The following is a 27,276-nucleotide window of genomic DNA, read 5'->3' on the forward strand; positions in this document are numbered from 1 at the left end:
TTTTTAGTTTATATTTGTATTTATTGATTATCAGGATTGTGATGCATTCACATTGTGAGAAAAAAAATCTCAAAATATAGGAACCAAATTTCCTACCCTATAGCAAGATAAGTATAGAAATAAATGAGGAAATTCATACATTTAAATAGCTTAGACTCACTTGGAATTTTTTACATGTGGAAGATATATATGATATAGAAGTAGAGTTATGAACATAATATCAGGAAAATTTAAAAATATCTTTCAAGAACACATCTTTTTATACTGCTCATGATATAATACTATTGATGATACTCTGAGCACCAGGTTTGTCTACTAGTTATTAAAAAAGTTACTATAAGCACTCTGTTCAAAGAATACATTCATGCTAGAGACACAACTCATATAGCTACAATTTTTAAAGAACTGAACTATCTGCATTATGACAGCAAAATCTCATTAATTAAAAAATCCACTTAATTGATTTGTATGGTAAAAAGTTTATCATTTAGTTGATTTGTACAATAAAAACCTTATCATTTAGTTTATTTGTACAGTAAAATCCCTTTTTCATATTTATTTGTTATTTATGTTACGTATGTTATTTATGAAGAAAGACCTTCCTTCTCCATATATATTAAGTGAGCTACATAAGTATGCCATAGATTGTGTTATTCATGTTATAAGAGTTCTGTAGTCTGTCCATTTCAGGATCTGTTTCTAGTTGAGAACCAGAAATCAACTTATGGCTTGATTTCTTATATTTCTTTTCTACTCTATTTCTGATTTTGTTTATTTAGTTTTATATGAGAAGAACAAAACCAACACTTTCTGTATACCATCTTCAATTTAAGCTTTTGAGTGGTGGTCAAGAATTGTTGTTGGCTTGAATAGTCTTCAGAAGTTTCTGGTACATTTCTGACTTCAGAAACCTGGGATAGGAATCCCTTTCCATGTGCATGTACACTATTTTTTGAGCCTCTTCAAAACATGTTTGAGTGGGTTCTTGAATATTTTTGATGATAGCTTCTCTTGTTGAACTGTCAATGTTAATCTGCAAAGTAAAATTACATGTGAAGCATAAGTAGGCATAATTGAAGATGAAAATAGAATGGAAAGGTTTAATTTATTTCCTGCTCTACTTTTCAGTGGACTAGGGTAATTTTGTCTGCACTTTCATTGACATCTTAAAAGACTTGTATGAGATAAGCTCCTTGCTTTTTTAAAAAATAAACATCCAACTCCACATCCCAGATTAAAAAAAAAAAAAAAAAACAAACCACACGTACACACAAAACATTAAGCCCATGACCAAGGAAATCTCAGAAACCACTGCTTACTTAGGCGGATGCAAGTGGTTTGTTAGTGGAGTCTGCAAAGAAGGACGTTTATGAGATGGAGTCCTCTTTTAAAGGAAAGGGAAGTTGGTGCTATTTTAAAGTTTACCTTCCTTAAATAGTCATAGATGTTGATTTAACTGAACATCTCCTGAAATGGGAAGAAAGTGAAGAGAAGTAGAAAAATAGGGGAGGGAAGTGGTTATTTCAATAAACCAAGTATTTTCCAGACAAGAGTTTTGAGGAACAAGTCAATTAATGTCGGACTCTCCTGAGAGACTGGAATCTCATAAACCATCTGTCCTCATCCTCATGATCAGAATTTTCACTCCTGGTTCTCTCTCCACCAGGAGGAGTCTCAGTGTATCTATTTCATTGTAACTCTATTTTCTTTCTGCAGTTGTAAGTGATGGGCAGTAGTAACAGTGTGACCCCTCTGCTGGTTTTAAACTAAGCAGAGCAGGAGCCCTGGTGGGGTGGGCCAGACTCTGCCCACTCTGCCTGCCCTACTAGGGAAGTCGCCACTATGGTATGTGTATCTGTAGGTCCTTGTAGCGCAGTCAACTCTTCTTACAAGGACTTCTTTTTATACTTTCCTGAGAATTAAGATAATTTAATGAGGAGAGGCTTTGGAGCCAGACAGGCCTGATTTTGCCTCTTAACTGCTGTGTGATACTGGAGAAGGTATTAATAAATTAACTTTGCAGATTCTTAGGTTTCTTATCTGTAAACTGAGGTTAACAATACCAACTTCATAGCATTATAGGAGGTACTGGGTATAGACTGCTGGCACATATGTGTGGTTGACAGACACTAATGCTTTCCTGGGAGGTGTTGATTTCCAGTTTCCGGCATAGTCAGGTGTGGTTACCTCTCTAGGGGACTGTGGCTGGATGTAAACCTTATAAAGCTTCTTTGCTCTGGAAGTTCTGCTCCACTGTGAGGCCGTTTTCTTATAGGTTTCACATGCCATCCAGAATTTAATATTCTCATCACTGTGCTCTGTTTTTAAGTATGCTGCGTAGACCACCGGGCCATCTAGAAGTAGAGGAGAAATTAGTTTATTTTCATGGGTCAAAATCATAAAAAAAATCTGAATAATATGTAGTACAATTTAAAACTAATGCCTGAATCAGAGACCCCAAATTATTTAACAATATATTATATATTATATAATGATACACATATACATTCCACATCTCACTTAGTTCTATGCATTGGAAGGGTGTTTTGACAACACCAGTCAGTGGTGGGGTCATTCCTTCATCCCTTTATTCTGTGTAACTCAGGGCAAGATGCCTACTAATGTGGCTGGGATAGGTCACAGGGACCCAGAAACAGAACTTAAATGGGATCAGTGGACAGAGCTCTGATCATGAAACTGAGATGAAAAATGTAAAACCTTGAGACAAACTAGGGAATAAGAGCAAGGTTTAAAGCTAAACAGGCTGGTTAAGATTGAAAAGAAAATATCCAGTCCAAGTAGAAATGATAAAGTGATCAGGCTCTACAGCCTGGGATGTGTCTCATATGCAGTTAAAGCAGGAGAATATGGATAATGAAAAATTGAACTTCATGTTCTTGGTTTAGGGTTCACACCAGAAATGAAGGACTAGTCAATGACTGGAATTCAGATGGGGTGTTGGAAACTGTCCCAGAATCTAGAACAGCACAGTGAGGGTGTGCAGAACAACCATTAAGTGACACTTGATGCCAGAGATGGCCATCCTGTGCTCTGGTCTTTTCTGAAGTGGGAAGATAAGGGCAGACATGTGGGAGGAACATTCTCCATTAAGCCACTATTCTGTGGGTGCTCGTGTTTGAAGAAGAGAGTTAAGTGAGCTTTCACAAATCTAGCACTTTAGTAAGAATCTTTGAGGAGATCAAGTATTGTGAAGATTAAAGATGAACACTCTGAGGAAAACATAAAACTTCTTTTGGTGGCTAGGAAGTCTCTTGGCACACCTGAGAAACTGGATTGCTAAATGTAGATAATGGGGTAACTTTCCATTGATAGAAGAAGGCTATCAATGAAGAAGAAACATAGGCTTTTGATGAACAATAACTTAGAATCATTAACTGTTGCAAGAAATAATAGTAATCAGAGGGAGTGGCTATGGTGAGTAAAATCATATTTTCCTAAATCTTCACATGAGACAGTGGATCTAATGAGTTTCCTAGCATAGAAACCAGGCTCCTTGACTCCTGGATTCTACTGCTTGTTAGCACATATACAAAAATGAAGATGACAATTAAGGTATTTTGTGTTCATGAGAAAAACTCAAATGGAGACAGATTTTAATAATGCTTTCTGAGGAAGCTTTAGAGTTCAGGAAAGTTGGTGATCTGCAAGAAATGTGCTACCCTAGGAAGACACAAAATTAGAGCTTAGTTCATTATTATTATGGAAGCAAGTGTAGCCTTCAGAACATTGGGTGGAAGATGGTTCAAAAGAAGCATGTTTGAATTGAGAGGACAGATGAGATGGGGGCAGGGCATATATGAAAATGTAACACAGGAAAGGATATGGGATTCAATATTTCTACCCAGTGGGGAATATACCTTAAACTTAAAACAAGAACGTTATTTTCACAGCAGTTTAAGATGTATCTAACCTCATCACAGGCACAGAAAACTGGGGTCAGAGAATACAGATGTAGCAATTGGCATTCCTGTTAGAGAAAGAGCTGAATGGGCAGGCACATCATGAAACAAAACAAATCAAAATAGAAAACCATTTCTGGCCTAACAAGTAAAGCTGGAAGCCAATAATTTGCAGTATGCATTGAAAGAACTGGAATTCTATTTAAGAAAATAAAAAGCAATTTTTTATACTTTGTACATGGAGAAATTTTGACTGAGTGCTTCATTAGGAACAGAAAACAGGATCCTAAAATAAACAAGTTGTGGAATAGGGGAAAAATGAGCTGCCAGATGAAATCTACAGACCCTGGAATGAGACTTAGCCACCAGGCTGGTTGCATGGGTTGAGTGGATGGAATGGGGTAGGGGGATAATTTGGAAACCAGTATGAGATTCCATGTTATAGTATTCTGAATTTGTGTTTGTCTTTATGTTTAGTTTCATTTTACAGTGAAGAGTTTATTCTAGAACTTGCCTGCATCTGTGTCTTCCTTAACTTCCCTCCTGATTGAGCAGAGGAAGGGTCTTTTGGGGCCAGCCAAGTAGTTCAATCTAATCTAAACTAGTAGTTTACTCTAATCACATGGACCACAGCCTTGTCTAACTCAATGAAACTAAGCCATGCCCGTGGGGCAACCCAAGGCGGGCGGGTCATGGTGGAGAGATCTGACAGAATGTGGTCCACTGGAGAAGGAAATGGCAAACCACTTCAGTATTCTTGCCTTGAGAAGCCCATGAATAGTATGAAAAGGCAAAATGATAGGATACTGCAAGAGGAACTCCCCAGGTTGGTAGGTGCCCAATATGCTACTGGAGATCAGTGGAGAAATAATTCCAGAAAGAATGAAGGGATGGAGCCAAAGCAAAAACAACACCCAGTTGTGGATGTGACTGGTGATAGAATCAAGGTCCGATGCTGTAAAGAGCAATATTGCATAGGAACCTGGAATGTCAGGTCCATGAATCAAGGCAAATTGGAAGTGGTCAAACAAGAGACGGCAAGAGTGAACGTCGACATTCTAGGAATCAGCAAACTAAAATGGACTGGAATGAGTGAATTTAACTCACATGACCATTATATCTACTACTGCAGGCAAGAATCCCTCAGAAGAAATGGAGCAGCCATCATGGTCAACAAAAGAGTCCGAAATGCAGTACTTGGATGCAATCTCAAAAATGACAGAATGATCTCTGTTCGTTTCCAAGGCAAACCATCCAATATCACAGTAATCCAAGTCTATGCCCCAACCAGTAACACTGAAGAAGCTGGAGTTGAACGGTTCTATGAAGACCTACAAGACCTTTTAGAACTAACACCCAAAAAAGATGTCCTTTTCATTATAGGGGACTGGAATACAAAAGTAGGAAGTCAAGAAACACCTGGAGTAACAGGCAAATTTGGCCTTGGAATATGGAATGAAGCAGGGCAAAGACTAATAAAGTTTTGCCAAGAAAATGCACTGGTCATAATAAACACCCTCTTCCAACAACACAAGAGAAGACTCTATACATGGACATCACCAGATGGTCAACACCGAAATCAGATTGATTATATTCTTTGCAGCCAAAGATGGAGAAGCTCTATACAGTCAACAAAAACAAGACCAGGAACTGACTGTGGCTCAGACCATGAACTCCTTATTACCAAACTCAGACTCAAATTGAAGAAAGTAGGGAAAACCACTAGACCATTCAGGTATGACCTAAATCAAATCCCTTATGATTATACAGTGGAAGTGAGAAATAGATTTAAGGGCCTAGATCTGATAGATAGAGTGCCTGATGAACTATGGAATGAGGTTCATGACATCGTACAGGAGACAGGGATCAAGACCATCCCCATGGAAAAGAAATGCAAAAAAGCAAAATGGCTGTCTGGGGAGGCCTTACAAATAGCTGTGAAAAGAAGAGAAGCAAAAAGCAAAGGAGAAAAGGAAAGATATAAGCATCTGAATGCAGAGTTCCAAAGAATAGCAAGAAGAGATAAGAAAGCCTTCCTCAGCAATCAATGCAAAGAAATAGAGGAAAACAACAGAATGGGAAAGACTAGAGATCTCTCCAAGAAAATTAGAGATACCAAGGGAACATTTCATGCAAAGATGGGCTCCCTAAAGGATATAAATGGTATGGATCTAACAGAAGCAGAAGATATCAAGAAGAGGTGGCAAGAATACACAGAAGAACTGTACAAAACAGATCTTCATGACCCAGATAATCACGATGATGTGATCACTGACCTAGAGCCAGACATCCTGAAATGTGAAGTCAAGTGGGCCTTAGAAAGCATCACTACAAACAAAGCTAGTGGAGGTGATGGAATTCCAGTTGAGCTATTTCAAATCCTGAGAGATGATGCTGTGAAAGTGCTGCACTCAATATGCCAGCAAATTTGGAAAACTCAGCAGTGGCCACAGGACTGGAAAAGGTCAGTTTTCATTCCAATCCCAAAGAAAGGCAATGCCAAAGAATGCTCAAACTACTGCACAATTGCACTCATCTCACATGCTAGTAAAATAATGCTCAAAATTCTCCAAGCCAGGCTTCAGCAATACGTGAACTGGGAACTTCCTGATGTTCCAGCTGATTTTAGAAAAGGCAGAGGAACCAGAAATTAAATTGCCAACATCTGCTGGATCATGGAAAAAGCAAGAGAGTTCCAGAAAAGCATCTATTTCTGCTTTACTGACTATGCCAAAGCCTTTGACTGTGTGGATCACAATAAACTGTGGAAAATTCTGAAAGAGATGGGAATATCAGACCACCTGACCTGCCTCTTGAGAAATCTGTATGCAGGTCAGGAAGCAACAGTTAGAACTGGACATGGAACAACAGACTGGTTCCAAATAGGAAAAGGAGTTCGTCAAGGCTGTATATTGTCACCCTGCTTATTTAACTTATGCAGAGTACATCATGAGAAATGCTGGGCTGGAAGAAACACAAGCTGGATCAAGATTGCTGGGAGAAATCTCAATAACCTCAGATATGCAGATGATACTACCCTCATGGCAGAAAGTGAAGAGGAACTCAAAAGCCTCTTGATGAAAGTGAAAGTGGAGAGTGAAAAAGTTGGCTTAAAGCTCAACATTCAGAAAACGAAGATCATGGCATCCGGTCCCATCACTTCATGGGAAATAGATGGGGAAACAGTGGAAACAGTGTCACACTTTATTTTTCTGGGCTCCAAAATCGCTACAGATGGTGACTGCAGCCATGAAATTAAAAGACACTTACTCCTTGGAAGGAAAGTTATGACCAACCTAGATAGCATATTCAAAAGCAGAGACATTACTTTGCCAACAAAGGTCCGTCTAGTCAAGGCTATGGTTTCTCTAGTGGTCATGTATGGGTGTGAGAGTTGGACTGTGAAGAAAACTGAGTGCTGGAGAATTGATGCTTTTGAAGTGTGGTGTTGGAGAAGACTCTTGAGAGTCCCTTGGACTGCAAGGAGATCCAACCAGTCCATTCTAAATGAGATCGGCCCTGGGTGTTCTTTAGAAGGAATGATGCTAAAGCTGAAACTCCAGTACTTTGGCCACCTCATGCAAAGAGTTGACTCATTGGAAAAGACTCTGATGCTGGGAGGGATTGGGGGCAGGAGGAGAAGGGGACGACAGAGGATGAGATGGCTGGATGGCATCACTGACTCGATGGACGTGAGTCTGAATGAACTCTGGGAGTTGGTGATGGACAGGGAGGCCTGGCGCGCTGCGATTCTTTGGGTCGCAAAGAGTCAGACACGACTGAGTGACTGAACTGAACTGAACTGAAGTAGTTCAACAGTTTTCAATATTCCCTAGTCCTCTGCTGATGAAGCCATCTCTGTGTTGCCACATGTAATTTTATATAGATATCTAATGTAGTAGAAGGTGATAGTTCTCAACTATCCCTGCCCTTCTTGTAGGAGAATTGTGCTTTCACGTCCCCTTTGTACCAGCCCTACTCACTGAACTTGTGTCAGCGATGCACAGAGCCATGTGCAGGTCAAACAGAAGGCTCGAGGCTCATCAGGCAGTTCCACCATTGCTCCTCTCCCCACTGTGAGCAGGACACATTCTGGGAGAGCTGCTCCTTTAGTCTGAAGGCCAGACCTGCACCAGAGCTACAGTTGACCCCAGTCATTGTGTAGTGTGAACAAGAAAGACATCTTTCTTGTAATAAATTAGGGGGTTTTCGTACCATGTGTTACTGTATCATAACCTAGTGAAAGCTGACTGGGACCACCTGAACTTTCTGATATGATTGATGTGTAGAACAAGTGCTCACATGATGGGTATGTTTTATAGGATTTTGTCTTTCATATGATAATTTTTTATGTTAGGCAAGTTAAGCAGCCTACAATGCATTTGTACAAGAGTTCCAGGAATCCAAGCTATTATTAAAGTCAGAACTGAGATGCTCACTTTAGCATTTCTGTTGACTCTACAACAGGAGGATTACAAGGTGGGAAAGCTTTTTCCAAATCAGGTGATGCAGCTCAGTGTGGCTTGTTCTGGTCCATTCTGAGCGCTCTGCTGCAGAGACCTCGATTCTGCTTGAGCAGACTAATAGGGATAAACAGCAGAACTGCTCATTAAACTGAGAAGATGAAAGAACTACGCTTATGTCACACATAGTGTACACTGTTTTCCTTGAAGAATGAGAGTGGTGTCTTTGGTGCTCCCTAGTGTGTTCTTCATAAATTAGTCACCAAAATTAGTATTTCCACGATGCACAAGGTGACACATGCTGGTATCTTGATGTAAGAAACTAACATGACATTGCTCTTGTCTGGGTCAGAATGGTGGCCCATCTATCCCAGGACCATTTTCTGCAAGGCGGCAAGGCTCATGGCATGCATTAAATCCTAAGAGTGAGCTGTGCAGCTGTCTGCCATCGGAAATGTTTCTAAAGCAATATTGAATCCATTTTATTTTTAATAGAAACCACCAGGGAAAATGAGCTCCATAATTCTACCAGCCTCTGCATGAAGTTTTAAAATAAGTCTGTTTTATTAAAATTCTCTGATTTGACTTCTATGACATTAATCGTTTCTGGTTTTTCTCCTAACTTCTTTTAGCTGTATTATTGTACAGCAAAAGAACTTAAAGTACTATTAAGTGTTTTTTAAATACAGAATTTAACAACTTGATATACTTCCTTTTGCTTTCAGTCTTTTGCTCATGTTTAACTTTCTATCTAAACAGTATTCATTCATTTTCACAGACACACTCTCAAATTACCTTATTGACATTATACAGTGACAGCAATTTTGTATCACTCTTGCAAACACTTTCTCTTTACTCCTTTTTTTCTCCTGTTTACTCTTAAAATTAAAAGACCCTTGCTCCTTAGAAAAAAAGCTATGACCAACCTAGACAACATATTAAAAAGCAGAGGCATTACTTTGCCAACAAAGGTCCATGTAGTCAAAGCTATTGTTTTTGCAGGAGTCATGTATGGATATGAGAGTTGGACCATAAAGAAGGCTGAGTGCTAAAGAATTGATTCTTTTGAATAGTTGGACCATAAAGAAAGCTGAGTGCTGGCGAAATGATGCTTTTGAACTGTGGTGTTGCAGAAGACTCTTGAGAGTCCCTTGGACTGCAGGGAGGTCAAACCAGTCAATCCTAAAGGAAATCAGTCCTGAATATTCATTGGAAGGACTGATGCTGAAGCTGAAACTCCAATACTTTGGCCACCTGATGCAAATAACTGACTCATTGGTTGTCTGAGGAGGCCTTACAAATAGCTGAGAAAAGAGACGCTAAAGGCAAAGGAGAAAAGGAGAGATACATCCATTGAATGCAGAGTTTCAAAGAAAAGCAAGGAGAGATAAGAAAGCCTTCCTCAGTGACTGAATTAAACTGAACTCTTCAAGGTTGTAATGATCCACTGCAGGGACTGCTGCACTATATTATATTTAGCCAAGTTGTCATTGTTGAATGTTTAGATTATTTACCCTTTATATGTTGTAACTTATACTACAATTGAACATTTTGGGTTATAAATCTTTACATCTCTAATTATTTCCTTAGAATTGAAAGAGTAGAATTACTAGATTGATGATATAATATTTTTAGAGATTCCCGATATCTATTATAACATTCTTTCAGAAAGATTTCATTATTTTTCGTTAGTAACAGCAGTGTTGACATGCCCACTCACTCCTTCCATTCCAATCAGATTGTGTAAAACCAGTGACTTGTAATTATTTAAATTTGTATTTTAAAATATTAATGCTTAAGCATGTTTTCTTTCTTCTAGCTGATTTCCTTTCTTTCTGTGAATTTCAAATCTTCTGCCTAGTTTTCCTTTGCATTGTTAGTGTATTCTTGAATTTCTAGATCTTTTTGTATATTAAAGACACCATCTGTTTTATTTATGGCATTATCGTCTGTTTACTTTTATATGTTACTTTTGTTTATGATTTGAGGGGAGTATTTGTAAACTCTCTATCCTTAAAAAGTCTAAGTTCATCCATCCGATCTGCTTTCAGTCTTTTCTGCACTTTTACTAGAGAAAAATCTCTGAATCAAAAATCTGGCCATGACCAGATTATTTATAAGGTTATTTATAGCCTTCAGCCTCTGCCATTGCTCTGATGGTAAGTCCCCACCTCTCCAGCCTCCTCCCATCACCCCTGAACCCCATCCTGATGTGAGCCTTGTTCCTGGCCAGGTAGTGTGTGACCACCATGCTGCTGTGTATGCAGTTCTTTGTGGCGGGCTTTATACCCTGATCTCAGACGCAGGTTCGGTATCTCAGTTTCTGAAAAAAATCTCTCTGAAGCCCCTGTCCCTCCAGTAGGTTAAATAGGTACTTCCTGTCATTTGACAAACAGCACATCATCCACACTTATTTTCATTCTCATTCTATCTCCATCTGTGTCCGGGTCTATTCTGTTTGCTGGGTTACTTCTTACTCTCGCCTCATCTGCCAGCCCCTTGAGAACGAGGACTGCCCTGCCCTCACCTTTGCATGCCCTGTGCCGACCTGCTGCGTCATAGATAGCAGATAAGGAAATATTGGTCCCAATAAGGAAATGTTGGTCCATCCAGGCTTTTGGATCTCTCATGCGTCTGTATTTTAAAGAGACTGTCTATAGGTTTAGGAAAGTAAAGAGACTGCCTCTAATTATTCAGCATCCAGGAAGCACCAAAGACCAGAGGCTTATAGGAGGTACTGTTGCTACTTTTGGTTTATTGAGAGGAAAATAGAAGATGTACTAACTGAACAGCGAGGTCTAGAAGAGGCCAGGTTTTGTTCGATTGTTTTCCCTGCAAGGTGAGCATTTGCATGAGAACTTATAGAAACCTAAAGTGCCAAGCAGGAAGGACTGGGTGTGGCAGCATTGGAAATATGAGCTTGAGGAGGGCGACCATTGGCAACCACAGTGGGTAGCGAAGCAGAGAATAAAGGATGGTGGAGGAAGCTGCCAGTCCCCAGGGAGCAGCACAGATGTGGAGAGCTGAGGGGACACCCTGGAGGGACGATGGTGTCCCTCAGTGACTTGCAGGGTCCACCCTCTGCCGTGATGAAGCTTCCCCAGCAGCGTAGGCCTTCACGGCGTGGAGCAGCCGCTGTGCCTCCAGCACTACGATAAGCCTGCGCTTTCCACCTGGCATTTCCAAGGCTGTCCGCGGTGGCTGTGACTGCTTAGAAACCGAAGGAAGCATTCAGTACTCTTAAGGATGATTTTGACCAAAATTAAGATTGATGCCATCTTAATTCAGAGTCAGAACACGTGCTGATCTAAAAGTGCTTAACTACGTGTCTCTTCTTGTGTTTGTGCCCCAGTGAATGGAAACAGGCCAAGGAAAAATATACAACGTGCTTTCTCACTTGAAATCATCACTGAAAATTTTTAAATGGGCACTCAGTATCACCCTGAGTGATAGTCATGCTGCTATCTTCCGCTAATATTGTGCCTTTCCAAACTCTCAAGAAACAATTTTCTACCCTTTTAAACTGATGCTTTTGAATTGTGGTATTGGAGAAGACTCTTGAGAGTCCCTTGACTGCGAGGAGATCCAGCCAGTCCATCCTAAAGGAAATCAGTCCTGAATATTCATTGGAAGGACTGATGCTGAAGCTGAAATTCCAATACTTTGGCCACCTGATGCAAAGAACTGACTTATTGGAAAAGACCCTGATGCTGTGTAAGATTGAAGGCAGGAGGAGAAGGGGACGACAGAGGATGAGATGGTTGGATGGCATCACCAACTCTATGGACATGAGTTTGAGGAAGCTCCAGGAGTTGGTGATGGACAGGGAAGCCTGGCGTGCTGCAGTCCATGGGGTCTCAAAGAGTCGGACACGACTGAGCAACTGAACTGAACTGGCCCTTTTAAAATGCCAAATCATCCTCTCCTCAGTTTGCTGCCTCAGACTTAGCTGAGGACACACGTTTAATCAGGCGGAGGTTCCCTTATCTTCTCTCCAGCAAATCAACCAAGCCCCCTCCACTGTACCTGCCCTTTCTAACTCTCTTCCTGAGGGGAAGGATCCCAGCTCCTTTTTGGGTTGGCCAAACAATTCTTTTGTAGCTCCGACCTAATTCTGCTTTCTCGGTTACCTTGTGGTTCTCCTTTGCTCTTACAGTGGCGCCCCCCTCTGTTCTATGCCATCAGTTTCTTCCTCACTAACGGTTGCTGTCATGTGCAAATGTGCTGCTCTATTTTCCAAGTAAAACCAGTAATAACCCCCAGACTCCTCTAGTCAGGGCACCATTGATCTCCATGTTGCCACTCCCCATGGTCACCCCCTCTGCCTCTTCCCTGACCCCCCTGCAGCCTTAGCCAGTGCACACCCCCAGAAGTGCTCTTTTCTTTGCCTCCAGTGAAAATAAGCCGTTCTGGTCATCCTTCACTCGCCTGACCCTCCTTTCTACCTCCTTCACAAACTCCTCCTCATCTCTGGATTTGGAAATATTCCTGTGCACCTAAGCCCCTTGTCTGGATCTCTGCTGACCTCTCTGAACTCTCCCTCTAAGTGATCTCTTGGCCCTGTGGCTTTGATTAACATCTATATGCTAATGATTCCTAGATTTGTCTTCCCCACTGAATTCCAGTCCTAGTTGGTTTATTGAAATAGCCCTCTAACTAGTCTCTCAGCTTCTTTTTTTCAGTGGGTACTTTTATTAACTTTTTAATGGACTTGTTATATTACTGTCAGGGATAAAACATAATGATTTGATATTTTTATAGATTGTACTCTGTATAAAGTTATCATAAAATATTGGTAATATCCCCTGTGTTGTACATTGCATCCTTGTATCTTATGTATTTTATACCTAGAAGTTTGTACCTCTTAATACCCTTTCCTCCCTTACCTACCCACCCCCCACCAAAGGGTACTTGTAAAAGTACATTAATGCTCATTACTCTGCTGTTTAAGGTTGTTCATGTGGCCTGTAAGGCCTTGTGCTCCTGTCCTACTAAATTTCTTTTGGTTGATTGAAGATGCTAACCTCACTCATATTTCAGGGCCTGTCTTCTGCTTGGGTTTCTCTGACCCCAGTGCTACTGGCCACTCCTCGTCATTCAGTTCTGAGCTCAAAACTTTACACTGTCCTACAGTTTGTCTCTGGGAGAAGGCAATGGCACCCCACTCCAGTACTCTTGCCTGGAAAATCCCATGGACAGAGGGGCCTGGTGGCCTGCAGTCCATGGGGTCGCTAGGAGTCAGACACGACTGAGCGACTTCACTTTATTTTTTCACTTTCATGCATTGGAGAAGGAAATGGCAACCCACTCCAGTGTTCTTGCCTGGAGAATCCCAGGGACGGGGGAGCCTGGTGGGCTGCTGTCTATGGGGTCGCACAGAGTCGAACACGACTGAAGTGACTTAGCAGCAGCAGCAGCACAGTTTGTCTCTAATCATGTCATTGAATTTCCTTCTTACTCCTGCCTTTCTTTGTCGTACAGCCTGGCTTATTCTCTTCAAAGCACTTAACTGCTTTCTGGAATTAATTGATCTATTGCGTGGCTTGCCTGTTTGTCTCTCTCCTCCCTCTAGAGGGTGCACGTGAGCTGAGCACAGTGACCCTCTGGGCCTCTCACTGCACTGTCTGGTGCTTGAAAGGGAGCCCAGCACACGGAAGGATTTAATGACTCACCCAAGGGCATTAATTGCCGTTTTAAACTTATTTTTATTTATGTTTACTCGAACACAAATAAACCTCTATCCTCACCTTTTGAGATTTGGTCGGTAAATATATGTATGAGCCTTCTGCACTCTTTAACATTTTAATCAAAATAATAATAAAAACTTTGGTTAAGCAAAGTTTTGATTTTAATTCTTTTTCAGTCTTGACCTTCCAGTTTGTAGAGCCCTCAGGTTTTAGGTGACCATTGGCCCTCTGCTCTTTTCTAGTTCTACTGGATTTAGCCTTCAGAAATACCCACAGGGTTGTCTTTCTACTTTACATCTTAGTGATGCCTCTCACTCTGGTAATAGTTTGGGGTGCAATGACATGTTTTAGGTCAGCTTCACTCAAGGAAAATCTTTGATAATACTCAGGTGTTTTTATGGGGCAGTGAGTAAATAGCTCAGACAAATTATTTCCTGATCCATTCAAAAAGTTACTACTTTTATGCCATTTGAAAATAATTTTTTTTTTTCATAAAATCGTTGATGTTTGGAAACTTGGACTTTCTATCATCTTTTGAAAGGTACTTTCTTATTTAATTCATTGTGAAGATTTTTTAATGAGACCAATTTTCACAGCAAATCCTGAGGAATCCTATACCTTCATTGAAAGAAGCACTCATTAGTCTTTACTTCTTCTAAAACTGTTCCCTATCTTTAACACACTTAGAGTCAGAACTCTTTATCAAATTACAAAAATTTGAGTCATTTAAGCCTCAGCTCAAAATTTGCCCCTTGAGAGAAACTTTTCCCTGTGGATTTCTGAACTACATGTTCTTAGAAACTGTCTTTTAATCTATATGGAGGCATCTACATGTCTTAGCTAGAGGAAGCATTTTACTCCTGTCCTTGGTTAATGTAAACACACTCTATTCTCTGGCACATTTAATGTTTATATTCTTAGTTTTATGTTTCTGATTGCATGTCTCAGAAAATGATTTGTTTTATCCGCCTTTAATTGTGTGATTGTTGAATTTCTACATGAGTTTCACAGTAATTCAACTTCTGGTAAGATTCCTACCCCGTTTTGGTGATTTCTGTAAAGAGCAGTATGCTGTCTCCCTCTGCTCATCTTGTCTTTAGACTTAGTCTCATAATGCTAGATCTCGAAATTGCCAAGTCTAGCCAAGATCCCACTTGAAATTTTTTTCCAAGTAATTAACTTCATTTACTTTGTTTATAAGGCTGAGAAGACTGGCACATACATAATATGGTTTGGTGTTTTGATCTTTTCTTAGTAGCGTTTGCCTCGTATTTATTCATTAAACATTTATTGCATGCCCATTAGGTACAAAGCACGCTTTGAGCCTCTGGGAGGAAAGATGAAAGGTGAATGAGAAGTGATCTGTGCTCTTAGGAATTTATAATCTAGTGAGAAAGGGGATATGGGAAAAAACCCAATACACAAAACAGCTATAATTAGAAGCAAAGTAAATAATGATATTAACTAATAGAAGAGAGAAAAAAATATATTTCCAAGAGCTTTCCAAGAAGAGAGGGTGGCAGTTGAATGTTTCCTTTAAGGGTGGGCAGAGTAGATAAGGAGCCAGAGAAGACTTAGTGCAGAGCTGGACCAAGGAGTCATGGATGTAGAAGGTGAAACAGTCATCACATGGGCAGAAGAGCATGTATGTTAAGGGACAGAGCTGGAGGTCCGTGTTAGCAAGAGCACTGGGGTAAGGTACAGAGCTGAACCAAGTTGGAGATTTTGGACTTCTGAGTAGGCAGCGGAGAAAAAGGAATGGTATTCAAAACAAGCACTTTTTTACTAAGAAAAGTAACTCTCAATCACTGTGTGCCTCATCTGTATCAGGCACTGAGCGAGGGGGTGTATATCTAATCTGCGCAGCAATGCTGAAGGGAGAGATGACATCAGACCATTCTACAGATGAAGAATAATAAACTCCAGGAGGGAAATTAATCTTGGCAATGTTGCACAATGTGGATTGCTGGTGGTTGGGACTGAACTCCAAATTATTAACAGAGGATTAGTCAGTGTAGTCAACTGAACTTACACCTTTGTCTCTTCCTCCTATACCAGTGTCCTAAAATTGACCAGAAAGAGTATCTTAAAATCGGCAATCATGCTGGCAAACTGGATCACAGACTGTGAGGTCCCCCTGAAAAGTGAGAGGCGAAGGTGATGGCATCAGAGAAAGAGGTGTGGGCTTCCCTGCTCACCAGGAAGGGCTGCTGCATCAGGTGGGCTCGGGGTGACAGAGCCGGGGCCGTGGCTGTGAGAGCCAGGGCAGCTGGCCGAGGGTCCAGGAGGCGGGGCAGGCCTCCGCGCCTGCGCCGTGGCCCTGCAGGCCGGGCAGCAACAGCAGTCTCCAGACCAGGTGGGGCCCTGGAGTCAGAAGAGCATGGCGAGCCCCTGGGGACAGGAAGTACCCTGCCCAGAATAACTGCAGCGCGCCAGGCTCCGCTGCCCATGGGCTTTCCCTGGCAAGAATACTGGAGTGGGTTTGCATTTCCTACTCCAAGGGATGATCCCGACTCAGGGATTGAACCTGGGTCTCTTGTGTCTCCTGCACTGGTGGCAGGCGGATTCTTTACTACAAGCACCACGTGGAAAGCCCAAATTGGAAGCACAGCCAACTCCACTTCCGCAGTCAATAGGTGTGAACAGATTCAACAGTCACAGAGAGGCTAACAGGGACTCTCAAGTAAAAAGAGATATTAATCATTAGCAGACATTTGAGGGGAACAAATGGCATTTTGAAAAAATTGCCAAGTTCAGCAAACAAAGGAATTTTCTTTGCATTTCCCCTAATTGTTTTTGTACCTGTCTTCTGTGTTTATCATTTCCTCTGTGTGTGTGTGTGTGTCTGTGTGTGTATGTGATCAGTCACTCAGTTGTGTCCGACTCTTTGCAACCCCATGGTCAGTAGCCCACCAGGCTCCCCTGTCTATGGAATTTTCCAGGGAAGAATATTGGAGTGGGTTGCCATTTCCTTCTCCAGGGGACCTTCCTGACCCAGGGATCAAACCCACATCTCCTGCGTTGGCAGGTGTATTCTATACCACTGCACCATCTAAGAAGGCCCTTATCATTCCTTGTAGCCTCCCAACTTTCCAACCAAATGCAGTTGACTGCTCCTTCACTTTCCTGTGTTGAGCCTCTGACTTTATCTTTCTCACATCCACTGCTATCATCTTCCATTTATGCCATCTGAATGCTGACACATATAACTAAATATGGACTTATATAAAGTCCCACTTCAGTCAGACACTGATAAAGTTAGAAGTAAACTTTGAGGAGTTTTAGAACATCAAAACTCAAATTTATTCTACTTCTCAAGACACTGAGAACAGCAAATTGTCAGGTTTTTTTGTTTTTAATTATAACTTTAGAAAGCTGCAGTAAGGTAGTATATTTCAGTATGTGTTACTATTTAAGCATATTTCCATGGGATTTTACACATATACCCGTGAAGAATAAACATTCACAGTGACTAATCTTGCTTTAATTAACACCAAAGAAAGTAATAGTGGTTGACACGACAAACTGTTTTCAGGTTTCTAGTTTTAACTGGCCATTGCCATTTAGAAGGATGTGAGAAGAGCAGCACATGCATCAAGTGCCTCCTTTCCTCCAAGCATAAAACTAACTAGTTATTAACAAATGACATATACATGATACTCACATTTTGTAGCCATCAGTGTTTCAAAAGACTGGGCCCACTGTAATACCTCTTCCAGAGTCAGGCTTTGAAAAGAAACAAAAGGTTCTCATTGCACTAAAATATTCTCAAGCGGTTTTTTTTTTTTTTTGTAAGTAGAAATACGCTATCTTGAAAATAATGTCACAATATAGTTGTACTCTCTTTTTCTATAGTTTTGGATGGAAATTTGTTTCCTCAGTGATCTTTTACATTTTATTTTTACTAAGTGGTTAGAATGATAAAAATATAAAAGTAGAATAAACTTGAAAATCTGATGAGATGTTTTAAGATGAATTTTAAAAAGATGAAGAATCAGTGTTCTACAGTCTACAGTCTGTGTACCCCAAATTGCTATTGTTAAAGTTGTGATGTATTTCTTTTTAGTATTTTGGTTGTAGGCATGTTTGTGTGCTTTTAACCAAGAAGTAAATCATTCTGAGCATGTGTGTATGTGTGTTTGTGTGTGTGTATGTGTCTGTGTGCATGCTTTATGTGTGTGTGGGTATATATATACATGTACACATACATATGTATATATACACACACACCCTTTTAATCAGCCTTTTCTGTCTTCACAATTGTCTTAATAACCATTTATAGTGTTATAATTTATAACTGTAAATTTATAATCACTGATAGTCACTATCCTTTACAGTGCCATGCAAGGGGGCATGCCATAGTGTATGTAATTATTCTCAATGAGTGTTTTGATAATTTCTAATTTTTTACCAATAAAACCAAATATGCCCCAGCTGTCATTGAGGCTTGCCATGCCTGCGGGTAAGGTAATTCCTTGTGAGATTTACAGGAGTAGAACTAATGCTTTAAAAAGGATGGTTGGTCTTATGCTGCGGCCACCAGCCATGTGTTTGCCCACATGTTTACTAGAATCTTAGAGTTTATCCACAAAACCTATTGGCCTGCATTCATGTGATAAGGTTAGTAACTCTGTATTTACTATGGATAAATATTTCTTGGTTGGTTATTTGATTTTTTTTTTTTTTTTACATATTGAGGGTTTTAGTTTTTATTAATCTGAATGATATGTCAAGTTACATTTGATCCAAACAATATGAGAGAAGCTATTTACGGTTTTGAAAATATCCGTGGAAGATACTGGCTTCAAGACTTCATTTCTGTTCATTTTAGTGGGCTTTTTGAGGTGAACTGGTGACTGTTCTTACCTGTGAGTCATTTTATTTCCCCCCTTTAAAATACTCAATGCATAAATTGCCATTCAGTTTATGATACAGTCTTAATTTTCCTTGTTGTAATGACTGCATCTAATCAAAGGCCACTGCAGATACCAGCAAGGACTGCCCATCGGCTGTTACCTGGTATAGTTAGCTCAGTACTCAGTGTTGACGAGACAGCCATCAGCATTAGCAGGTACTTAACACAATGAAGGCAGATTAAAGAGGCTAAAAAAGTAATCTGGGACGTGGAAAATGCTGGGAGTCCTAAAATGGTCCAATATCCTTTGTTTTCTGAGCCTTCAGATGACGTTTGCTAGTTCTAGACGGGCTGTTTGCATCATTGCTGAGGCTTAACAGTACACTGCCGTGGATATCACTTTCAACAAACATTTCCATGAAATGGTGTCTGACTCATTGTTCTCTTCTCTTATTAGAACTCTAAAAACAGAAGCCTAAAATAACCTTTTCAATCCAGTGAGATGAAAAGCGTTTGGCAAGGTGTAAAGCAGACCTAATCATCATGTAGGAAAGAAGAAGACCTTCATGATGGGAGGAGAGGCCGTTGCTGTCTTGGAGTAGCTCAGAGTTTGGTGTTGGTGATCGTTGGCAAGGGAATTCCTGTGCCTCTAAGGGGCATAAGATTTATGGAGATACATCATGATTAGGGTGATTATGGTTAGGGGTAAAGTTGTGAAGCTAAATTTGGTTTTGGTTTAATCCCAGTTTTGCTTGTGGTTTTTCCTATTTCATGCTTTCCCATGGCTACCATTTTCCCTTATCAGAGTAATCCTAATCAGATTTGTTCCCTCTACCGAATTCTCTGATAACATGATCCACTTCTGTGCTCCCTCCTTCTTCTGGGTAGAGAGAGAGCAGGTACCAAACAGATGCGGGAACATCTGAGCCGCTGCAACATTGTGCAGAGAGGAATGAGGAGTGTTTGGAGTCTGACAGTCCTTGGTTCTAATTCCTATGCTGGACTCAATAGCTATTAGTCTAAATTGAAATTTACAAGCTTCAGTTTTATTATCTACAAAGTTATCATGAAAATTAAGTCAGGTCAAGAATGTAAAGCATTTATCAAGTAACCGTTATGTCCTGGTTTGTGAGGAACATGAATTCTCTTTCCTTGGCCTTCGCCTTCCTGGAGGATGGTTTCCAGGGCAGGTAGAAGGAAGCCAAGCACTGATGGTGATGCTCTATGAAAATTATCAGCAGAAGCAAAGGAAGCTGTCCCCAAACCAGCCTTCTCCTCTTTCTTCTCACACAGGTCTGTGCAGTTCAGCAGCGTCAGCTGGTCAGTTGAAATGCTGAGCTTTGGGTCTTCCCACTTCTCCCACCCACCACCAGAGACTCTCCATTCCCCATAAATGTGGTAGTTGGTCAGCATCTTTGGATGTCTGGGCACTTCAGGGCGGGAGCCTGCACTCCAGGATCTCCAATGGTAACGGGGATGGCGACGTGTGTCCACAGCTGAGTCTCCATGCAGACGGTCGGGCTCCCTGGCTAACCCCACAGGGATCCTCCACCTGGGGGTTCTTTGAGGTGAGCAAATCCACACAAATGGTTTGTTACCCTCCTCAGGCATTACACTTTCCACTTTAGTATAGCCACTGCCCCATCCAAACAGCTGCGTTTTGAGTTATGACAAAGTGTAGAAGAGACCTGGACACTTGATGAGCATTTGGTTATCCCTCCAGTCTCACCTTTTCCAACCAGGGATAAGGTCTGGCACTTTGTAGATAAAGGACTTGAACTATGTAAATATTTTGGATCAAAGAATCTCATCTTAACATGTAAAGTTTTAGCTATATAGGACTTAAAAAAAATCTAAGAATATTTGTTCATAATAGACACTCTAAAAACATTAACTTGCTGAATTCTCAAGTGTAAACTATGAATAATGAAAATGGAACTTTAGTGTAATACATGATTACCCTTCTGGTGGAATTACTCATGTATAAATGCAAATTTTACTTTCTGAGCAAAATGTATTGACAGAAGTTGAATAAACATACACCTACTTATCATGTGAAAAATATGCATTAAAATGGTAATAGAATTTACATGTGACTTACTTTGAAGGGGGTCTCTTAGATTCATCTCTGCACATCTTACAAATCCAACAATTCCGCCTGCTCATTTTTCTAGAGAAATACAGCATTTACTTAGTATAATTTAGTCATTTAAAATTACTATATGTTAGAGTCTATTTCTAGAGAGCACAGAAAGTTTAATCATAAAATATAAGGCTGGGCTCTTGAAGTTAATGGAGCACAACTACTGTGGGAATGAGAAGGAGGGACGAGAACAAAATGACTCATAAATATGTCATAAATAATTTTGAAAATATAGGAATATACGCACTTTGAGTTGTGACTTTAGAAGCCATCTGGCCCACCTATTCTCTAATAGCATCTTTACAAAAAATACAGCTCTTCCAAAAAAATCTTTCCACGTAGGGCCTCCCAACAATGAATTCACCAACTTCCAAGTCTTCTCATGTCAAGTAATTCATTTTTATAGGAAGATCTCTCAATATATGGAACAAGAGCTGGCCTCTTTGTAGTTAACCAAATAAAACATTGTAAATAGCCAAGTAAAAAGTGAGATTTTTTAAGGGCAAATTCTGAGTGGAGTGTCGCTTACCTGACTTTCCCCACTCCGGTCAGTGTAACTTTGACTTTAAAATTCAGGTAGAGTTTAGTCAGCCCAGGCTTTATCTGACAATGTATTGCATAGAAAGTTTTTAATTCTGGATTTTGAGGAAAAAACTCAAACACTTGTTAATAATTAAATCTACACTTTATAATGAGGGCTGGAAATATTTTGCTAAATATATATTCACACTTAACTACAATGAGTTATCAAGAACAAACAGTTTTATATCAGTCTTTATTGACTCATGGGAATCCTCTGTTGAACACTTGTGATATGTCAAGTTCTGGCTGCCAGGGGTCTACATAGATCCTGTCTTTCCTCTTCCCATCCTCACTCACAGGCAGTGAAAATTTATGCGGTGGGGACTCTGGGACAGAAAGTACAGGGCCCATGAGTACACATGGGAGCAGAACCTAACCAGACCTGGAGGTGGTGCGAGAAGGCACTGAGGTGAAGTGGAACCTAGGGGATGAGCAGGGACTGCTGAGTGAAGGAGAGATGCAGCTTGGATCCAGGTCAGGAGGCAGTGGGTCAAATCCTCGCTGAGGAAATGAAAGGATGTGGTCACTGTGTGAGTCCACAGTGTGGCAGGGAGAGAGCTCAAAGAGGTTCTGAAGTGTTCACTGCAGTAGGAGTGTGGTAGGAGATGAAGTTATTAGGGAGGGAGAAGCCAAGCACCGTAGGCCTTCCATACCATCAGTTTCATAGTAAGAAGCTGGAAGTCAGTGAAAGTTTGAAAATATGGAATAGGCGTGTTAACATTTGAAATTGGTTTTGTGAAAGAATGGATTGTAGGCTGGCCAGGGTGGAACTGGGGACACCGGTTAGGAGGTGACCGCAAGAGTCCAGGGGAGGGACAGTACAGGCTTAGATGAGGAAGGTGGCCTCAGAAATAGTGGGAAGGGATACATCAACATGTTATGGTAATTCCTCCTCCCAAACATGTTGATGTATTGGCTCTTCCTGGTGGGAGAAAGAAAGGAAAAAAGGTCAGGTAAGAGATTCAACCTCAAAGTAAACATGGGCAGTTTTCAAAGAACACATAGGAGAAGCCAAAAGTAAAGGGGAGATGGTCCAGGAGACAGTGTAACCTGAGAAAAGCAGGTGGCTCCAGACAGATGAATGAACACACATATTTCAGAAGGAGACTGATAAAGAGAGGCTTACAGGAGGAAAATCAGAATAATAAAGTGTCACAGAAACCAAGGTATGAACTATCAAAAGGGAAAAATGGCTAACTCTTAGAGATAGATGGGTAGAAATTCAGAGAACAAAGGACTGAAACTGTGCATCAGAAGCAAGAAGGTCATCTATAACCCCAGTGAGTGTGGTTTCAGTGGAGTGGCAAGGGCAGGAAGAAGGAAGAAAATAAGAGGAAATGGAGACCTGGACACACAGGCCTGCTTATATAGACTATTTGCACTTTCTTTCCCTCCTTCTTTCCTTCCTTCCTTCTAAGAGCTGTAGATAGAAAGGCATACTGGAGATGGAGAGGCAGGGCTACGCTGTGTGGCCATCCTGACCCGCACATCTCTGGGGACATCATTCACAAAGGCAACACTGGGAGTGGTTCAGCCTGAGGCTGGCCGAAGATGAAGCCATAGGAGAAAGAAAATCAGTAGAATTTCAGGTTTCTGGAAAATGAGGAGGAGGAGGAGGGATTCAGAATGGGGGAGCCTGGACTTTGAGACGTCTTGATGGAAGCACAGGAGGAAGTTACTCTCTCCTTGTAACTGGGAGGGGTGGGGAAAGCAGGAGCAAATCTAAGAGTATTTGCAGGTTTGGGTGAGAGCTTGTGGATGCTGTGATCTGATGGACTCCACTATCTGTATGAGTTTCTGCTGTGAGGGGGACCAAGGGACAGATTGTTAAATATCTCTGTAGGTTGGGACAAAATTAGGACTCTTGAGTGCAAATATAGATACATGCAAATTAAAGCAAAGGGAGAATTTATTATAGGGATGTGTTTGCTCATGCAGGTAGATTCTGGATGGCCTTCAGTGCTGGGCTCTACTCTGTTGGTAGGAATAACTCACTGAGGACTTTAAATAATAGTGTGATGAAAATAAGTCTTTTTCTAGAAGAACAAATCTGACTGAAGATGATTAACACTGAAATAATGGAGGCTGAGAAAACATTGCAGTGACTGGCTGTACTTAACTGATCCTGTGTGTAAATCAGACAGACCCTCAACTATGTTCATGTTGTCCAGGTTTCAAGATTCTCCATCTCTGCCATGGCCTCTAAGACACAGATTCCCCGATGACTCTCTGCCTGTCTTGTAAGTGGGAGGATGGTGGAGGACTTCTTTCCTTCGTATGCCTTTCCTGTCAGTGTTGCGGGTCATCTCTGCCTTCCACTGGCCTGGACTTATGCTCCCAGCTCTACTTTACTCAGAGTTTTTATACCTCATTGTCGCCTTGCTTGATCTACTGGCTCTACGTGCATACATTGGTGACCTGTGTTTCTAAAGTTCATGTCTGTTGATAAGTCATCCTATTTTAAAAATTTCATGGATCTGTTTGACAAAAGCAAGGCAGTTCTAGTGTGCAACACCCACAAGGACAGAAGCACAGCAAAGGTTAATTTCCAGGTGCACTGGCGTTTAGGGGGCTCCTGCAGCTCCTGAGAGGTGGCAGGGTGTATTAAAGTAATCCTGGGCTCTGAAGCCAGACATACATGTGCTTGAGTTCAGGCTCTTACTACCTGTGTGAACTTAGGTGTATTAACTAAACTCTCAGTTGCCTAATTTCCTTTTCTCTAAAATGGAACTGCAAATATTAGAAAAAAAAGCACGTGTGCATAATCTTTCTGTTCCAGTTAATCTGACTGATCCTCCTTCGGCTTCTTATACCCTGCCCCTCAGAAAGTATTTCCTAAGTCTTCTGCATGCGCAGGAGGCATGCATTATCAGACTGCCTTCCTTCCTCTTTGTAAAGTTCAGCTCAGACTTCCTAAATTGTTCTAGTTAATCTTATTCGTGTTTCAGGGTGTCAGCATACATTCCCTGTAATCCTCCTTTGTAAATATTTAGTGACAGAGTTATGTAGAAGATGTATTTTACATAGAAAAATTCGATCACTAAAGCTGTGTTTGGTGACATTTTCTGGTTTTCTAGTCTAAGAGATGGAACTTGTTGGTTACTGTCCTGGTGCCTGGAATCACACTGTTCATCTTGTAAGATGCCTGGGACTGCATGTCCCTTGCATGCCTATGTTCCCCCTTTCCATTGCTGCTGGATTCAGTGTCAATATGCACCTCCACTTTGCTGGAGCATCACAGAACACTCCCCATGTCCTTGTGATGCCTTTGACGTTGAAACCAAGAGATAGATGCACAGATATTTAACCCAGATTCTAGTACTAGAACAGAGTGAACTTCTGAGTTTATTACTCCTTCCAACCAACACTACTAAAATTATAGTAAAGGAATGTATAAGGCTTAAACATGAAGGGAAAGGGAGATTAAACAAGGATACAGAAAACAAAGTATTTCAAACAAATTCTGGAAGATGGAGTGCAGGTAAACTTTAGAAATTATAATTCTCATACCTTTTTCTAAAAGGAGAATAGAAAAGGCAGACTTTGGAACTTCATCTGACAAAACGAAGAAAATACAATTCACAGTGTGAGGACAAAGAACTTCCAAAATAACTAGTGGTTTTAAAGAGAAATGTCTGCAGTCCTGTGTTCAACAATATCTATCATTAAGTAGCGCATCCACGTTTAGAGTTACCAATACATAGAGTGACAGAGTGAAACACTTTCCTATTTACAATTGCAAACTTTTAAGAAATATTTTTGTTCCCCAAAGGAGTAAATTCTAAAGAAAATTTAAAGTATAGTTCTCGACAGTTAGAATTTGATTAAAATATCCTGTTGATAAATCATATTTGTCTTGCTTATAGTTAAATCCAATTAAGAACATTTTTGGTGAAATTAGACCCCTTTAAATCAGAGCACACATGGTCATTTACTGGTAAAAATAGAAATGAGCCTCAACTATTCCCTAGAACTACAATTCTATTTTGACAAGAAAAAGAGTTTCCTGTGAAAGAGTGACTTAAACTGAGAAGGTATAGAATTGATTTAAATTGGAGAAACTCACCAAGCTTCACATCAACAATAATCATTTTTTTCTCATACTGGTGGTAAGATATGTGGAAAAATTCCATTGACCTAAAGATAAAATAATAATAAAAACAAACAAAAAATTATCACGTGCTTTATGGAGAACACATATTTGGCAAAGATTTCTATAAATACCCTGCCTTACATTTTAAGCAAATATTTTTTCCACTTTGTAACTTCTGGATTATGATTATCCCCATTTTTAATTTATTAACTCTTTATTTAGGTTTTTTTTTTTTAGTTTCATGCATTGATATTATAAAAATTCCTATACTTTTAATTTGTGTTTTCCATTGCTTTATTAAAAATTTTTTTCTTACTTAATATTGTGTGTTAATTTACCTATTATTTAATATCCTCTACGTAAAACTAGTATGCCCTTTTACTATCTAAGCCTAGAATATTTAGAACAAGTTTAGGTTTCCATTTGATTTTGACTTCAACTTCTTTCCTGATTATTTTAAAGAAAGACAATTTTTTTATCTGTGAGATTGAATTTGTAGACTGGTTTTAAATGCATTATTATTAATAGAGTCAGATATATAATATAGCCAGGAATAGATTCAACTTCCTCTAATATTTAAATGGAATTTCTCAAACTAATAGGAAAATAAATACATTTTCTTAAAGGGAGGCTTTAACATATTTAAAAACATTTTTATTATCCTGATAGTCTTTCTGTTCATAAGTTGTGTTGGCATTTAAATGCATTTATTTTACAGTGTAACATGTCATATAAGATTTAGAAAAAATTTTATCTTAGTGAGATTTTGTTTGTAAAAAAATTTTGCACACAAAATTATTGCCTTTAAAAAAAAAAGTAATATGTGTAGTTGTGCTTAGGCATAACATTAAAGAATGAAGAAATTTCATAAAATCAAGTTAATGCTTCATAGAAACTAACAAGCTACACCTGAAATCAGTACAGCTTATTATGTGATGGAACTAATCATTTAGTAATGCATGATTTTTGAAACAAACAATTTTGAAATACCTGACTTTATATTCTTATCTAAACATATACACACAATCACTCAAAAAACACATAAAATTAAAGACCATACTCTAAAACTGTAATATTTCCTTTGTTGCTTGTTAGAAGCTTCACTTATACACATGTCACTTTAAGTTTTAAGTATTCAAAACCTAGGCCACGCAACTGTGTGTTTACTAGTTTGTTTTTGTAGAAGGAAACTGCTAACACTTCTGCTGTTGAAATAAACATCCAGCAGTCATTTATATCAAGCAAACATCATTGTATTCAACTATTTTACAGAATCTCATACTTACAAATATATGCTGTAGAGGAGTCCACCATGCTAAATTTTAGTTCCTCCCTGTATGATCCTTTTGAAATCAGGTTCTGAAATTCCCTGAAACACCCAGTGTTTTTGCTGGCATAAAAGAACTTTACTCTCCCTGTAATTACCTTCGACGGCACTCTGGCCTCTGTACTGAATGTTCTGTTTTTACATACATATCTATGCAAAGAGAGGTTTTGTCGTCTATGGAAATTAGTGCTGTGGGGTGCGATGCA

General features: G+C 40.0%; 1 protein-coding gene across 2 annotated transcripts; it reads right to left on the reverse strand.

Moving 5' to 3' along the window:
* On the reverse strand, positions 1-27,276 carry RGS13 (regulator of G protein signaling 13). Of its 2 annotated transcripts, XM_027564426.1 has the most exons (6): positions 27,030-27,276; positions 21,598-25,787; positions 21,027-21,095; positions 17,735-17,796; positions 2,188-2,354; positions 1-1,033 (listed from the first exon to the last, which is right to left on the reverse strand). In XM_027564426.1, the coding sequence occupies exons 3-6, from the start codon at positions 21,089-21,091 to the stop codon at positions 848-850; spliced, it is 480 nt and encodes a 159-aa protein (XP_027420227.1). In that variant the 5' UTR covers positions 21,092-21,095; positions 21,598-25,787; positions 27,030-27,276; the 3' UTR covers positions 1-847. The 2 variants fall into 2 exon arrangements, with proteins under 2 accessions (XP_027420227.1, XP_027420226.1); XM_027564425.1 differs by having other exon boundaries at positions 21,027-25,787.

Source organism: Bos indicus x Bos taurus, chromosome 16, assembly GCF_003369695.1.
Source record: "Bos indicus x Bos taurus breed Angus x Brahman F1 hybrid chromosome 16, Bos_hybrid_MaternalHap_v2.0, whole genome shotgun sequence".
In the NCBI taxonomy this organism is placed as follows: Eukaryota; Metazoa; Chordata; class Mammalia; order Artiodactyla; family Bovidae; genus Bos; species Bos indicus x Bos taurus.

Coding starts and splice junctions, on each gene's coding strand:
- RGS13 (XM_027564425.1), bottom strand. CDS start 21,112: ATGCTGTATTTCTCTAGAAAAATGAGCAGGCGGAATTGTTGGATTTGT. Junction 17,797..21,026: donor TCTAAGAGACCCCCTTCAAA/GTAAGTCACATG, acceptor TTCTTTTCAAAG/CCTGACTCTGGAAGAGGTAT. Junction 2,355..17,734: donor AACACTGATGGCTACAAAAT/GTGAGTATCATG, acceptor CTCTACTTCTAG/ATGGCCCGGTGGTCTACGCA.